At 43.7% G+C, this 16,447-nt stretch overlaps 2 protein-coding genes across 2 annotated transcripts in view; one reads left to right on the top strand and one right to left on the bottom strand.

Moving 5' to 3' along the window:
* The window catches only part of LOC146186046 (uncharacterized), a 78,672-nt gene that overhangs the window by 37,422 nt on the left and 24,803 nt on the right, over window positions 1-16,447 (top strand). The window lies entirely within an intron of this gene.
* Window positions 1,785-3,918, bottom strand: LOC146186047 (uncharacterized). Its single transcript, XM_084606965.1, has 3 exons — window positions 3,855-3,918; window positions 2,217-3,174; window positions 1,785-1,920 (listed from the first exon to the last, which is right to left on the bottom strand). Coding segments are annotated over exons 1-3 (963 nt in total). The 5' UTR covers window positions 3,858-3,918; the 3' UTR covers window positions 1,785-1,918.

The raw sequence follows: 16,447 nt of genomic DNA, 5'->3' as shown, positions 1-16,447 counted from the left end.
CTTTCTTTAAATGGCGTCAAAAGGCACCAAGAAAGAGCTACACTATTTGGTATGAAAAACTGAAATATTTAAAAAGTGCGTCGTTAATCTATGTTGATTGTCTTATTAAGCAAGACATATAACATACACTGCGGAGCGTCACATGACGGGGAGCAATATGCCTCCGGTTCCACGCAGCAAAGAAATCTTGCTTTTTTAAATCCCTGGTTGATCTGACGCAAACCACCCTGTGCACAGTGTTAAACGCCATTATTGCCGGAAACGGCAGTTATAACGGTACTGTCATAAATGTGGGTATCTGACTATTGTGATATTCGCCAACAACGCACAATACACAGGAACGGAACAGGTATGAAACACGAGACAGGTGTGTTCTCTTCCTTTCAGTCATGCACTGTTGACCCATATGAGGCACAAGCAATTATCCCGACAGCTTGTTTTATTCGAGGACGTGGCTATTGTAGAAAGAAAGGTTTTAGTTACAATTTTTGGCAAATAACTAATTTACTGTCATTTTTGTTTGTTCTGTAAGTCTACCCCAACCTCACAACATCCGTTTCAGGTGAGGTCACTAGAACCGCCTAGAAAATTTAGATCAGGGCGTTTCAGGGTACCTCAACCTCAACTGACGAGATTGAGTGAGGTCATGAAATTTTATTTCACGTTCCGATTAGGTGTAACTTCTACAGGTCAAATGTTCATTTCTGGTGATGGGTATGTTCTCCTGAGTCTGTCGTGTGTGGCGTATTGTGATCTGAGGTCATAGTCTTTCTGAAGCAAAGTTTGTAAATGTATGAACGATGCTCTGAAGGGTTCCAAGTGCAAGGCGACGTCCAAAGCTCGGCCGGCTTCTAATCGAGTATGCGTGTGTGCTACCTGTTTAACAAGAGTATCCCGAATATGCTAGCACACATACAAAGCTGGTAGATTTGCACGTCAACAAAGCGACTACCCATATGGATAGACTGTTACTTGGTGCTTTTATAATGAAAGGAGTTGCTTAAAAATTGGCTTGCTGTGGCGATTCCGGTAGTCTGTATTGCTTTGTGAAATAAAAGAAACGAATAGAGAAAAAACAGACGTCGCAGTAGTCTAGCGTAATGCCCGGAGACACTGGTATATTTGTCTTCGCCTGGGCTCAGAGCCATTAACTGCAAGCTCTTCTTTTTCGAGGGGTTGCTCGCATGAAATTTCAGAGGCAACATGATGCAATAATACAGCCCGTGCAATAATGTGTCTACATTAAAAGCACGTGATTTGAGCGCGTTATTAATATCTTTATTATAGTCCGTATCACCATTCGTTCTGGAAATGTATTTTATTCCGGGGAATATTACGATGCCGGGCAAATGTAAAAGTATCACAGGTCGACAAAATATCCGAAACCCTCCACTACTGCATCTTAGCCTGAGCCGATTTGGAACGTTAAACCCTTGAAACTAAGCTACACTAACATCTATGCCAGAATTTCATTCTCTTTCACTTCTATCGATATTGGTGCAAAAACTTGCGGGGGTAGTGTTTTGCAGTTAAGCTGTGCTACCTAAAAGTTATATTGCATAAATACAGCATTCTAAAATTAGACAGATTCCTTTCGGTGAGCGCATTAAATGAATATTCGCCCTGTATGCAATAAGCAGCTAAATGTCTATTCTGTGAGCCACTACGACGACGTGCTGTGGTCGGCAGGCATCTTATAAACTTCAAATCTCTGTTCAAAAGTTTGAACTGATTGGCGCCCGACATCGGGGGATAGGAATAAACGAAAACGAAAGTCAGATAGATCAGTTCAAAATTTGTTATTTTACTTTTGCATCTCTTTCACACCGCGCTGAACGCGCAGAAAATGATGCAGGACCTAAATTTGTTATTGTTCCTAATTTTTGTCGATGACTATGTCGGTTCCAAAGAAGAAAATTTCTGAAATGAAGAAGACAATAAAAAAATTAGTGCTTTCCAATTTCTACATCATTTTGATTACAAAGAGGTCAAGACGAATATCACCAATAAAATATTAAGCAATTTAGTCTTCTTTTTTAGAACATAAATGGCTTGAACTTGCTACCAATTCATTATTTCAAAGTTCGGTTGCTGGATAATCGTAAGGTGTATCTAAAGCAAATTAAAGGAGCACGTGACGCAAGAATTACTACCACGAGAATGTAGTATAACGAGGCTAACTTGTCCGCGTGTTCGGTTTTGAGACATATACTTACACTTCTTCCTGCGGAGGAGAGCGGTGTAGTCGTAGGCGGAGCCGAGGCCATAGCCGTAGTTCAGGCCGTAGCCGAGGAGACCGTGGCCGAAACCATAGTGGCCGGCACCGTAGCCGAGAGTTCCAATGCCGTAACCGTAGACTGGGGCGGCTTGGTAGGCAGCCAGGGCTGGGGTGGCAACAGCGGTGGCGACTGGAGCAGCATGGGCAACAGTAGCGATGGCTGGGGCGGCAGCAGTGTAGGTGGCGATTGGAGCAGCATGGGACACGGTGGTCACAGCTGGGGCAGCAGCGTAAGTGGCGACTGGGGCAGCCTGGGCAATGGTAGCCACGGCTGGAGCAGCGTGGTAGGTGGACACGGTGCGGGTCACAGCTGGGGCAGCGGCGTAAGTGGCAACTGGGGCAGCGTGAGACACGGTGGTCACGGCTGGAGCAGCGGCGTAGGTAGCGACTGGAGCAGCATGGGCAACAGTGGCGATGGCTGGGGCAGCAGCGTAAGTGGCGACTGGGGCAGCCTGGGCAATAGTAGCCACGGCTGGAGCAGCGTGGTAGGTGGACACGGTGCGGGTCACAGCTGGGGCAGCGGCGTAAGTGGCGACTGGAGCAGCGTGGGACACAGTGGTCACAGCTGGGGCAGCGGCGTAGGTGGCGACTGGAGCGGCGTGGGCAACAGTGGCGATGGCTGGGGCAGCAGCGTAAGTGGCGACTGGGGCAGCCTGGGCAATGGTAGCCACGGCTGGAGCAGCGTGGTAGGTGGACACGGTGCGGGTCACAGCTGGGGCGGCGACGGCGAAGCTAGCGGATGGGGCATAGCTGTAGCCGAGGCCGAGACCAGAGTAGCCAATGCCGTGGGAAAGGCCGTATGAGGAAAGGCCATAGCCAAGGCCGTAGCTGCCGTAGCTGCCAGTGTAGCCAGCGAAGGCGCTGGTGGCCAGGGCGAGGACAATGCAGGCACGGATCTGCAAAAACACGTTGTAGTGTAAATTGCATATTATGGTCTGTGCGCAAAGCTTCGTTGTACTCCTCCTTATTCGTCTCAAACGTGGACAAAGCCTCTTTCAGTATTTTCAGCCAAATATAGTCACGGATTTAAAATCGTAGAAAACTGCTCTGAATGCGTGCTCTCAACGAGTAATCAGCTCACATATTGTGCTGACGCGCTGGAGAATTCAGCCAATGTCTCGATTTCACGGGCCGTTGCTCGTCGCCTTAGTGAAAAATACCCTATGAGTCACAATAACCTCATATTCATTCTCCTACTGAACTCATACGAAACTCGTATAAATCTGATACCATCTCATACAAATCTCATCCAACATATGAAAAATATACGAGATTGTATGGCATTTCAGTTTACTATGAGAAATCTGTATGAGGTTATTGCGACTCACACGGCTTTTTTCGTTAGGGGCAGCCTTTTATAATGGGAGCTTTCCGCTTTAGTATTTATTCAAGCTTACGCTCGATTGGTCGTATCACAGCGCATAGAACACACTTAGATTTAGGTACCGAACCACCGTTAGAAGAACCTAATTTCTCTTGAAGCAAGTCCCTGGAGGTGTACTTTCAGTGCAATACCGTTTCATGGGCCACTCCCGAAGCGACACTTTCCTCCCAAACGACCCAGGAAGCTGCTTACCATGATTTCTTTCAGCTGCTTACGGTCCAACTGATGATTCTGCACCCGTTAATCCTGCTTTTTATACTACTCGAATGCTAAGAGGTGGCGCTGAAGGGGTGGCCTAATTGACCAGAGCAGAGCAAAAAATAAAATAAAATTGGGAGGGGTTTGATATCACAGTTTTTGCTTTGTTTTACAAAAAGCGCTGGGACGTGCATTACACACCGTACAAAAAGTACTGTACTGTGTAGTCACGTCTAAGAGGAAAACCGCGGAGCGTCTTGGGTACAAAAAAGAAAAAAAAACTAGGCGAAGAAGCGATGCAACATATCCTGACCTTGACACTGCGTATCGACAGGGGCTATCACCGCTTTGTGAGAGCAGTCGCCTGTGAAGAGAATGTAATTTAATATGGCATTGCGAAGAACAAGGCAAGCAGAGAGACGGGTGGGTCCCATGTGGTCGAGGATGTATGGTTTGCTTAAGCGCATAGAAAACTGGTTTCCGGACAAGTCTGTGCTGAAAGAAACTAAAGTAGATCGGTCTTAGGTTGCCCGTTTAGTTTTTTGCTTTAATTTTGCATTTCGTCAGAACACTGTTTTTTATTCCGCTCTTCACGCACATCACACATTTAAACAGACTCCTATTTGAAAAAAAACAAAAAAGTGATGAAAAAAGAATCCACGTATTGTAAAATGGTCGCTAAATCTTTGGTATAGTTGTGCGTGAGAACGTGTAAAACCTCAGCCAAGAGTAGCGAACGGATTATGGGTGGTTTGCTGATTTATATGCATGACTTGCTGGTGGGCATCGTTAACTGGGTTAAACACTTGCCTTGAGACGACTAAATGTTCGGATTTTTTGTATTCTTCAGCTTGTGCCTATATTATTTTTTGACTTTGAACTTTCTTCGCACGTCTCCCTAGCAGTCAATGGTTTGCAGATACAGTTCGCGTGTTTTGCTGCTTTTTTTTTGCGAATATATTGTGCTCAAGATGAATTCCAAATTAGAGTCGGGGCAGTATCAGCGCTCTGTAAAGAGTGCGGCGACTTCTGATCATGACTACGGGGAGGTCACCGAGTGTCCTTGCAAGCACGTAGCAAGAAAAATCTCGGGTGACAGCACGAACCTGGCACTATGCGGCACTACTTCCGTTTATGCACCGTATCGGCTTGCATCGGGATATGTCGCCAGGCTGCACGGAAGATTTGGATGAGCTCTTCTAAAAACTCGTTCTCTTATGACCGACTAGACATGAAATCCTGGTTTTGAATTGTCTGCTTTTTAATGAATTTTCTTAAGAAGATATGATTGTCTTCTTCACATATTCAAGCTTCCAACAAGTTCTTTGGTTACAATTACTAAGTTAGCAGTTAGCATGTTTTATATAGTAACAAAACAGGTGATGAACCTTAGCTGCGAGAAATATATCTTCACTGTGAACATCTTCTTTCGATTCGTAATGAACACAAACATAAGATCTGTGTGGTCTTAAACCTTTCTTATTGCAAACCACTTCGTAACGCACACTGTCATCTGCATTCAATCCAATTTTCTAGTTCAAATTTTGGAGGCTGACTTTTAGCGCCGTATTATAACTTGGTCAATTTTCATTATAACCGGAATCAAGATTCCTTTCGTGCGTCTTGTCCAAGCTAAGCAAATATTCAGTAGTAGAACAAATTGTGCTCACCGTTTTCAAGATAAAAAAGAGGAACTGATTGGCTTTGATAAGTAAAGCGCATAATTTTTTCAGCACAAGAATTTGAATGGTACAGAACACAGATGGACGCTTTCATTCACTTTCGCACACGCTAATCACCCCTCGCTTCCGTTCACGCTACAGTTATGTCGACTTGCAGTCTTTTGGTAACTAGTTATTTCACACTAATATTCATTCTCCCTCAGCTCTGTTCTCATTCGCTCTCCAGCGCAGTGAATAAAAGTCAAGACAATCATAAAATCATATGCCGGTCGTAAATCACGCTTAAAGTATAATAATGTCGCAGTTACTTGTCATTCAGTGACGCTGAATTATAGGGTGGAGATTCATGCCTTTAAGAATTTTTTGAAAACGAACGAGTTTTCAATTTTTGTGCACTACCAGGTAGTTGATGCACCAATCACCTGTTTACTCTTAAATGAAGATGGTACGTATTCATAGCCCTTTTTTGCTATATCAAAGACGTTTCATTCTTAAGAAAACTGAGCGTTAGGCTGGTCGAGGGAGCGTTTGCGATAGCAGTAAAGCTGTAAAACAGGATACATCCTAGAGGCGGGCGTGGATAATGTTCGGTTTCGCTCGCACTGCGGTTGTTTGTTAAAAAAAGGTCAGACGATTTCTAATTTTTCGTCGATTCCTTGCCGACAAGAAGTATTTGGCTAGTCATTTGGGCTTATATTCTATGAAACGTATCGATTCAATCGTGCAATAAAGAAAACTTTTTCATTGCACACATGATGATAGATGGATTCCTTCGTACTGTCGCCATCTTGGATCAAATTTGCCGTCGCCTGGAGTTTGCACAAATTTCCAATAGGTTTTTGCACAGGATGCACTCATAATAATGCGGAGGACTCACCTCCTGATCGAACGTGATTCCTAAAGAAACGCCTTGAATATCAGTACTAGTCTCGCCGCATTCCGCATATCTGCAAGCTACAGCGTTACTATAGAGCACAAGCTCTCGATTGAAAAGTTCTAATATTCACCGTTACACGGCGGCACGCAACTTCTTGCATGCATGATTACCCGCGCTAGGAAAATCGTATTTCTAATTAATCGAATGAGATGCAGCGACGCATATGTATTCTGTAATTCTCCGGTATTTTTCAGCATGGATCAAAGTTGCTTGTATCGCTCTTCTCTAACTGAAGATGTGCACGCATGCGCGAGTCTGTATAAGCACTCATAAAAAAAGAAAGAATTTGTAATTTCAAAACTCCCGTAGCCTGCACGAAAAAGCTAGTTCAACGGCTGAACTGGTAACGGCACCGCTTCACCGATCGCCTAAAGAGCATAGAGCGTGAACGACATTGGGAATTCGCAGTACCGAACTTGCTACGTACAGTAGTCACACGCAGACCGAGCGCGCAGAATGCGAGCCGAGAAATTCAGCCCTAGCTCTCTTTTTCGTAGCTTTTCCTTCCGCCTTCTGTATTGCTATGTTTTAATTATGAGCTTGTGCATTTTTTGCTACACTCATCGCGATGCCTGCCTCGTATTTCTAACTTAACCTTTGATTGTAAAAGGGCGTTGCGAGAGAAAGCACACTGGTCACGTTACCGCCGCAGTTGCACAAAATCACGCATGTCAGTGCCACGCTTTTTCTTTTCTTGTTCCGTCGACTGCATGTTCGTTATTTTTGTTAAAAAATACATATTCCATTACTCATGACGCTAACCTATCAGGCTAGACCGGGTTAGTATTCTCCAGTAGTTTTCCGTTGGCTTTAATAAAGCAATATATATCGGTATGTGCTCCGTCTTTGTTGGTGAATATAAAGCACTAATATGTGCGGTGCTATTTGCAATATAGGTGCGCCACTAGAGAGCTGCAAACGGCTGAACGTAAGATACCGCTGTGCGTTCTAAGTCATTAGGAGGAGGCAGACCAAGAGCCCGGCACCTTGATGTTCTGCTTTTTCTCACAGCCGTGTAACCCTGTAACGACATTTCACTGTTCGAAGTGTGTTGGCGCAACCATAACCGCTAGTTTCGACACTTGAGGTTTTGGAAGCAAGCAGCATAGTTTCAGGCTTCTGTACTTCATTAACAGTGCTGGGCATGTTCTCAGTGAGAATATTTAGGGGCAGTAAACGCTGGTGATTTGATTCGCACACTTGATGTGGCCTTCGTTCTGTTTCCTAACCTCCGACCACACCACTGCGGCTTTTATCCCATGAAAACAGTGAGACATATGCATGTTTAGTTTGTTAAATACAGAGGAAAACATTTGTATTCTTTCACGGTGTCATTTAAGTAGGTCCCGTCATATATTATATTTATATATATATATATATATATATATATATATATATATATATATATATATATATATATATATATATATATATATATATATATAATATATTGACCAGTTTATGATAAATATCCTCTGTTTTAGCAACTGAAATTCTCCAGCTCGGAACATCGTACAGTACTTCTAAGAGGCTTACAGATATCGGCCTAGTTCCGATTTCGTTCCGATGGTATGCCCAAACGATACATTCATTAGTATCTGCCGTTCTAATCGTATGCATATCCTCTAAAATAGTTTTCACAACAGGTTCATGCAAAATATCAGCTATTCGCCCCCCTTGCTTCCAAAAACATAGATTGAAGCGACGTCTTCCGTCCTAAAGGTCGTCGACCTTGTTGGTCATGTTAGAAAGGCTGATTTCTAACTCGATTACATTCTTGGCCAGACCCCTAGCTGCTAGGTTTTCTTAGCCAACAGGTTTCTTCAATACTTTCTTTCTTTTGCGTTACTTTTCTGACTGGTTGCAGTTCTTCTTTTTAATATCTCGGTCGCAATTATTTTTATCTATTTTGCTATCCCTGGATGAGGGCCGTGGACTGGTTTCAATATGATCGCAGTAGAAGCAGAAGTCTAAGCTACATAATCATATTGGGGAGCATTTATCAAAGGGATGCTTATAAAATAAATAGAAGAGGTCGTCTTTTATCACTGATAGAAACAAGGTAGAACAAGTGAACAACGGAGCTATCACGAATTGCTTATAGCTGTAGAATGTTTTGGTACAATAATATATCAAGACATTTTATTCAGATTTTCTTTGAGCACGTTTAAGAAGCGGTTTCATAAAATTGAGCGTGTTCTTACTGTCTTCTTAAAGGTAATTGTTTTCAACATTCTCACATTCCTCATTAAGAAGCGTGGTTCCTTGTATTGGAAATGTGTTTTACGCTAAAAAGGTGAACCCTACTAATATATTTTAAGATTATATATTTTAAGCTAACGTGGCTGTTCTTGAGCGTTAAGTATAAAAAGTGTTTTCACAATAACAGTCAATATGAGCCTTTTCAACCGGCCGATTTGAAGCTCAATATTTCCAGTCATTTATTTCCACAGGCACATTTTTAACGTTAGAAGTAGCATAACTCGGTTCAGACATCAGATATAGTGTTGCATTTCACTGCACCCTATAAATGTAAACGTACACATGGAAAATCGCGGATATCTTTTCCTCGAACGTCGAATTTTTTTGTATATAGCTATAAAACGAGGCTGGACAGAGTAGGCACTCTGATCCGTTTTTCTTCGGCATTCACTGCTTGTACACAGCTAACAAAAAAAAAAAAAAATAAGCATAAAAACTCATAAGCAGATCATTTGATACGTTTATGCTCGTTGTCATTTATAACGGTGCCATGGCTTTAATAAAGCGAAAATAGTTTGCTTCTTCCCTATATATATATATATATATATATATATATATATATATATATATATATATATATATATATATATATATATATATATATATATATATATATATATATATATCATAGAGCTCTATTCAGCACTGTTCATTCTGTAATAGCAAGCACACATAACTCATCACTTCAACCCCGCCATGCTTATACGCAGAACGTCCCCTGTATATGGAGGTCGCTATGCCCGCACTTCGATAGATTCTGAAAGTCGGGCCTTAAAATAGAAAGCGATGTAGGTACTCGAGGAGAGAGGTTTTTTATTGTTTACATTCGTCAATTCTACCACTGAAACCGTTGTTGCTAACACTATGGGCACTGAGCGTGCTCGGCAAGCTCATAGCCGAGCTGCTTACTACATTTTCACATCACTCCAATCAAAATACTAGTTGTAATACTGTTAAGAGTTGAACGAAGCTAAAATTAGTTGAAGCCAAATAAAACCCAAGACATTGCTTATAGCGACAGCTCTACTCAACGCAAAAGTCACTCATCGGGACGGGTGTGACATGTGTCACGGTCACGGGCATGGCTCTGACAGGCAATAGTTGGCAGGTTAGACGTCCGAGCACCCGATAGTCAGTGGGTTGAAATACGTATCGATACCACTTGGTGGCACGAAGTCGGGAAGAGCTACCAACTCGGGTTGTCATTTCAGCTGAGGAGATGGGCTAGCAATCAACGTATGACATAATAGTTACCGTTTAAACCCTTGAAGATGCTCGTTCACGCACATGCCGTTACAGCTCGATTAGTTGTCAAACAGTTACTTATGCGTCTAATGTCTCGCACATCCTGATTAGCCCAGAATTCAAAGATACCACATTATTCAGCTACCTGTCGTAATTGACCCTCCAACATCAGAATTTTCTCTTTAAGCAACCCGCATGAAAGTGCCTGCATGACCTAGAAGTGGAGTCATCCAAGAGGCATGGAAATTTCCATGCCTCTGGGATGAGTGCTGTTACACAAAGAACAGGGGCCTGTAATGTTCATTAATTTTTTCCTATCCGCCGCGCTGGCTTATCGGTTATGGCAATAACTGCTGATCGCGATGGCGTGGCTATAGTCCCAGCTGCAGCTGCCATGTTTTGACGGAAGCAGAATGATAGGTACTCGTGTACTGTACGATGTCAATGTACGCTAAAGAACCCCAGGCGGCAAAAAATTCAGAAATGCTGCACTACGGCACTATCACAGCCGGTGTCGCTTTGAGACATCAGACGCTATAAACCAAACCAAGCAATGCTTTCTGCCTCGTGTTCCGTCTTGACTCAGGCTGCGTTACATAATTGCTGCATAGGCACCCACATACATTTATTGGTCACAAGACCAACAGCGTCAATAAGGCATCGCAGTGCAGTCGAGGGGAAGGGTATTTACAAAGAAAACAAACACGTATAGTATTAAGTTGCAAGAAACTTAGTGCCCAACGTGTGCTAGCTGTGATGTGTTCAACGTAGTGTAATCTTGACAAACTGCGAGCAAAATCAAATAAAAATTCTTACACCAACCAGAAAATATATTCTAACCGAATGTTTCGGGACCAACCCGATCCTTTCATCTGCGGCGACAAATGTGCATGCTAGCAACAGCAGGCAGGAGCCTTCGCCTCCTCTATCCCAATATTTGTCGTAGTCTATTGGTGTAAGAGGAGGCTAGCGTTCCCGGATTCCTATGCACTGTCGAAGCTGGGAGTCAGGTTAACCTGGCTCGACATGTAGCCTTTTGAAAGGCTTGGCCCTGCCAGGACGCTAACCTCATTGCAGGAAATTCTGCTACGGCTTGCCTGCACATCAGTCGCCCCTGATGAAAGGACCTAGTTGGTTCCGAAACGTTGGGTTAGAACAGATTTTTGGTTGATGTCGGTTTGCTATGTTTTTTCGTTTCCGCCGAAGATGTTATCATTCAAACTGAGAGAAAAAAACACACTCAGGTATCTTCACTCGAAAAAACGAGACGATTGTGCAGTGGGCTCATGCGGAGATCCGTGGGCTCCGATTGGAGGTCTTACGAATGAAGAATGTTTTCTGTCATTCCGTTCACCGGTGTGCGTAGACTAATTTTTATTCGGTTGAAGTTGTTTCGATGACGAGGAGAGATATGTGTGCTGTTGTTTGCAAAACGACAAGCGTACCCAAGGCCAACTGTATGGTCAAATGACGTTGCCTACTAGCAACGCTATAGACAACAAAAACACACGCGACAATGCGCACTAGGTGAGAGGCCGGTGTATTTGTCATTCATATAAATAGAACGACCAAAAGCCCAACGGGCTCCTGTGCCATTTCTAATGCAGTATGAACCGTGTCAGAGTTCCTGTCACTAGTAAGCTATACATGCTGATGCCTTAGATGTTGCCCAGTTCAAAAGCTTACCATTGAGTGAAATTTAAAGCATCACGTGACGTGGCGCAATTAAAGTTGAAAACTAAAAAAATGGCGATAATATTGAACTAAGCTCCATAAATCATTTTATTCAGGACATTGGGTGGCCGAGTACAACTTTCCTGCAGTATACAGGACACGGCAATCTTCAGAGCCGCACTTAATTGCTTCCTCCGCTGTTTGAACTGCAAGGACTGTATTACAAATGGAGTTGATAGCCAACGCTCCCTTCATTTCAGAACATTCTCATTCAAACGGTGGCCCGGGAGCCTGCCTCATTCTTCTTTGTCGCTTGCTTATAGAGAGCTCAAACAACGCTCCTAATCTCAGCCGAACTAATAGCCCACCACCCAGAGGTGTCCAGGATACTGAGTGTTTTTGTCAAATGAACCTGCGCGTACATCAGCTAAGGCCCCATCCAAGTCTGTCTCTCCTGTAGCCCCCAAGCAAACCAGCGACCGATGCAGCGCTTTTCATCTAAACTAAAACAACAAACGCGTACCCACATTCGTTTCCTTGCCAAAACGGCACTCCAAGCCTCTCACGTGTGCAGTCATTTTTCAATCTGGGCGATGCCTTTATTTGTTTATTTATTTGAAAAATACTGCAGCCTGAGGGCAAAGCAGAGCGGGCAAGATTACAACATGCAAGATCAATTCCATGCGAGCTAACTTCGAACGAGAGAAAAAATAAAATAAAAAATCTAAAAAAACACAACTATGACAATGCACGATGAACATGAAGGTAGATAGTGGTAACAGGGATTGCTGTATGAACAACACTGTCCAATGAAAACACTTTCGCGAGATACAGAGTACAAAACATAATACTGTCGTCTTCAATACATTCCAAAAGACAAGAAAAAAAAAGTAAAACGAAGACAAGATAAAACTCAGATAAAAAGAAACAAGCACTCTTCAAAATCGTTAAGATCACGCGCGCAAAAGACGTGATTGGGCAAGCTGTACCACTGGGTAATAGTACGAACAAAGAAAGAATGCTTGAAGAAATTTGTGCGGGCAAAGTATGGGCGTAAGGCTATGGGCATGAACATTCCTAGTATGCCGGGTTAAGCGCTTTTCCTCGGCTAGAAATTAAAATTGCACGAAATAATGGCCAGACGTATCCTGCCGGGCCGATATACGATAGAGAATAGCCGTAACTATGCCATATTGATCGTGTTTCCCACTTATGGGAAACTATCTTGCCGTCCATTACAGAATTAGCGTAGCCGCCGGACGTGCAACACGGCCGCGTTTACATGGCCGCGCAGTGCGTGCGAGCGATGCTGGCGCACTGTGCTGTGGCGCGCTGTAACAGCCGAGCCTGAAGCAGACCGCCGAAACCGAAGACCGAACAGGCTTACCGCAGGTTCACCAGGATTTCAAAAATACGCCTGCATGAGTGCGAGAAGGCGAAGGAGATTTCTGAGCGGCACTGACGTGAATAACTTGCAAAAATCACAGACGCGAGATAGACGCCAATCCAAACAAGTACCAAGAAAGAAAAAAATTAGTTGGGGTTTAGCTCTAGTTAACCCTAGTTGAAGTGCGAAAGCAACGGCGGAAGCTTCTTTTGCCTGCTACATTATTCCGCTATCACGCCCTGTCATTGTAAGGTGCTACATTATTGTGGACACTTAAGCTCATCATTTAACGGTATGACGCGAGAGCGTAAGCTACCAGCCCACATATAAAGTCACGCTTCAACCAAGGCGTATGGACGTGCCTGCGTGTCGTAGGGGTAATGAGAATTCAGGCGGTTCTGGCAGGCTGATTCTGATATCACCCTCCCATATTAATGGAGCGACCTGAGTTGGCAGCTCCTGCCCGTGGCATAGGGCAGACTGATTTTTTGATGAGGAGGCCGTCGCTGCGCCTCTTCTCGGCGTAGCTGCGGCCACCCGAGATGTCGTTTTGGCTTTCGTAGTATTGCTTTCAAAATAAAAGAAACAAAAAATGAATTTATGTCCTTAGCTTATGTATGAAACTGACGTCATACTGTGTCCTAACATTGACATTGTGGAGGATGTAGAAGTGATCGGAAAAGTGCGAAGCGGTGACAACATGATGGTAATGTCTGAAATAAGTGAAGATTTGAAGAGGGAACGAAATAGATTTGTATTCGTGTTTAGTGCACGTCAAAGTGTTTCAAGCGTCTAAATAATGTAGCCAGGCATCTTATGTGGCTGTGTCAAGGTAGACGGAGACCGCAGAATGTTGCCTGGCGAGCAAAATGTGCGACTATATATGCTCAACCAGCAATTGGCCATAATTTATGCAACGTGGTGGTGCATGCAGCACATACACGTAGAGACACCGCATCTCTCCGTCCAGCGTGTTTCTTTATTAGAGCCGTAAAGGCTGTAAGTGAGCAAAAACGAACGAATCACGTAAAGTTGTTGCTTGCATTACTCCCCTCGGCGCTTCTAAAACAACAGCAAAATTGCGGTGGTCTTTATTGCCTAGATTCATGGTTGCATAGTTCTGGGCAGATGGTCTTTCGCAAGGCTTGGGGGTTCTCACACGACGTGCTAATGTCGTAGATCTTGAAGTTCATGACCTGTCGACTGCGAGAGAAGGCCGAGAACAGCTGTCAAAACCACGAGCCCAAAGTGACGAGTGATTGCTTACTTGTTTTTCTTGTTATAAAGATAATCTTCGTTATCATTATCCTGACTACGCACACTTCAGGACAAGAACCTTTCCCAACGACCTCCGATTAACCTTGGTGTAACCAAGGCAGATGTGGATGAATTACTGGCCTCCCCAAAGAACCCCCTCCATTTCCCTCATCTGTCCGCTTTACTCCAATTTATGCTATGGCGTTGCCTTCCCATTGGGTTGTACTTGCCATTCTGTTGTCCTAAGAGGCAGTCAGTAATCCACCCTTTACATTTTATGCATCGCACAGGTTCATTCTTCTCTCTGCTGCGAAACTGTTCTGAACGCTACTTTAGAGATTGCCGTACAGTCACTAGGAATTTAGGACGATGGCTAACTGGTTGATTAACCTTTCTCATTCACTCAGTATAATCTGCTAAAAAGAAAGCGTCGGTATATACGTACTTTATAGTAATGAACAGGAGCATATTTATCGTTGGAGCAGTAAAGGTCATTGTTAGTACGAGGTTGTTGCAAAAGCAGATACTGGGTTCACGAAAGTTCTCGAGCACAAAGTATATGCCTGGTTGCTCGGACCCTTGGTGAGCGGCAATCTGGCCATAGGAACTTTCGCTCGCACACTGGTTTATTGAATCTCTATCATCTTTGTCTGATTAAGAAAAAAAACTTCTCCTTAGTATTTAAACGGTGCTCCCTTATGGACGTAGGTTAGTCATGCTCAGCACTTAATCTCGCTCCCAGTGTTTCCCATATGGTTGACACACTGGGTTAGGTGTGCAGCGCAGCCATCAGTCCTCTTGTAAATATGGCGTCAACATTGTAGACATGGAAAATTATTGACGTAGTCTTATAGAGGAAGCAAAAAATTAGAAAGGTAAGAAAAGAAGGCAAAACTAGAGTTCATTTGCCACTCTCTTTTTATTATATGGTCTTGACTTTTTATTACTTTCCCTCTTTGACTTCGTCTTACACAACTTTAAAAGAGGCCGCAACAGGCAGCTTAGTATGCCGCAACACGCAGCCACCCGAAGGCTGCGGTCATAAGGAAAAAGTTTAATCCTGCGGTATCATCTATCTGATCAATTCGCAGAAATTTAACATAGCCTGAGCCTTGATACTTTATTCTGGTTCCTTTCGCTATCTGTCGTACACCTAATGTATGCAGAGAAGCTGGGACTGGAAGGTAAAACGAGTAGCGAGCTACAACCACGAGCGCAAAACTACCCAAAGCAATCAGGCGACAACGTCGTCTCTCGCTCTCTCTCTTTCGTTTCGTGAAAATGAGGATAAGTGCACGAACAAATACCAATCTGCGGATGTATAATGACGGTTTCAGTGATGAAGGATTAACGTAGTGTAAACCATATCAAATCCGGAAGACGTACCATTATTCATGCGCCCGTGTAGGGAATGCTTAACAGACACCGCGAAGGGTTCGTTAACAAATGAGCATTTTGTGCAAGGCACGTCCTGGCCTCAGAGAATTTCCTTGTGCAGGACCGATCGCAAAAAAAAAAAAAAAGAAAGAAAAGTACCTGTCGTTAACGCTAACTACACGATATACTAGCAGTAAGAAGGAGAAGGAAAAAAATAACTAATGAAACGCAGTATTAGGAGTCGATAGTGTCCTATGCCAGGGTTACCTGGGCCAACTGGTCTTTCAGCAGGTCAGATGATAACTAAACCCGCCACGTTGGGATAGAAGGGTGTGGAAAGTAATCTGTCTGAATTGCTACAGGACAGAAAAACATACAGTGTTCTAAGTTACCACAGGGTTCAGAACGATTCTGGCATGCGAGAGAATATCTGATGCGGTAGAGAAACGATTGAGGAGGAGTAAAGACTGTATTTAGGTGCATGCGTCAATGAATGCGTTTATGCGTGGTAGTGAGGGATTTATCCAGAAGTGGAAGCGTACGAAGGGTTTCTCTAATGTTGTCATAGTGAGGATTGATTCGTTTTTGTAGTCTTTTTGTAAGCCCGGGGAGTGCTCCGGCACTGGGCAGGCGATCGGAAGGTGCCGTCCTCGAAGCATAATTCGGAAGCACTTCTGGGCATCTTCGGTGCCCACAGGCCGCACAAGGGGTCGTTCCCGTCTCCACCAGCTTGATACTACTGTAAATGCGAAATTCTGCAGCGATC

Source organism: Amblyomma maculatum, chromosome 6 (assembly GCF_055883805.1).
Source record: "Amblyomma maculatum isolate TAMU_Amacu chromosome 6, ASM5588380v1, whole genome shotgun sequence".
In the NCBI taxonomy this organism is placed as follows: Eukaryota; Metazoa; Arthropoda; class Arachnida; order Ixodida; family Ixodidae; genus Amblyomma; species Amblyomma maculatum.
Note: the sequence above shows the minus strand (reverse complement) of the source record. Positions and strands in the feature narration are given on the sequence as shown.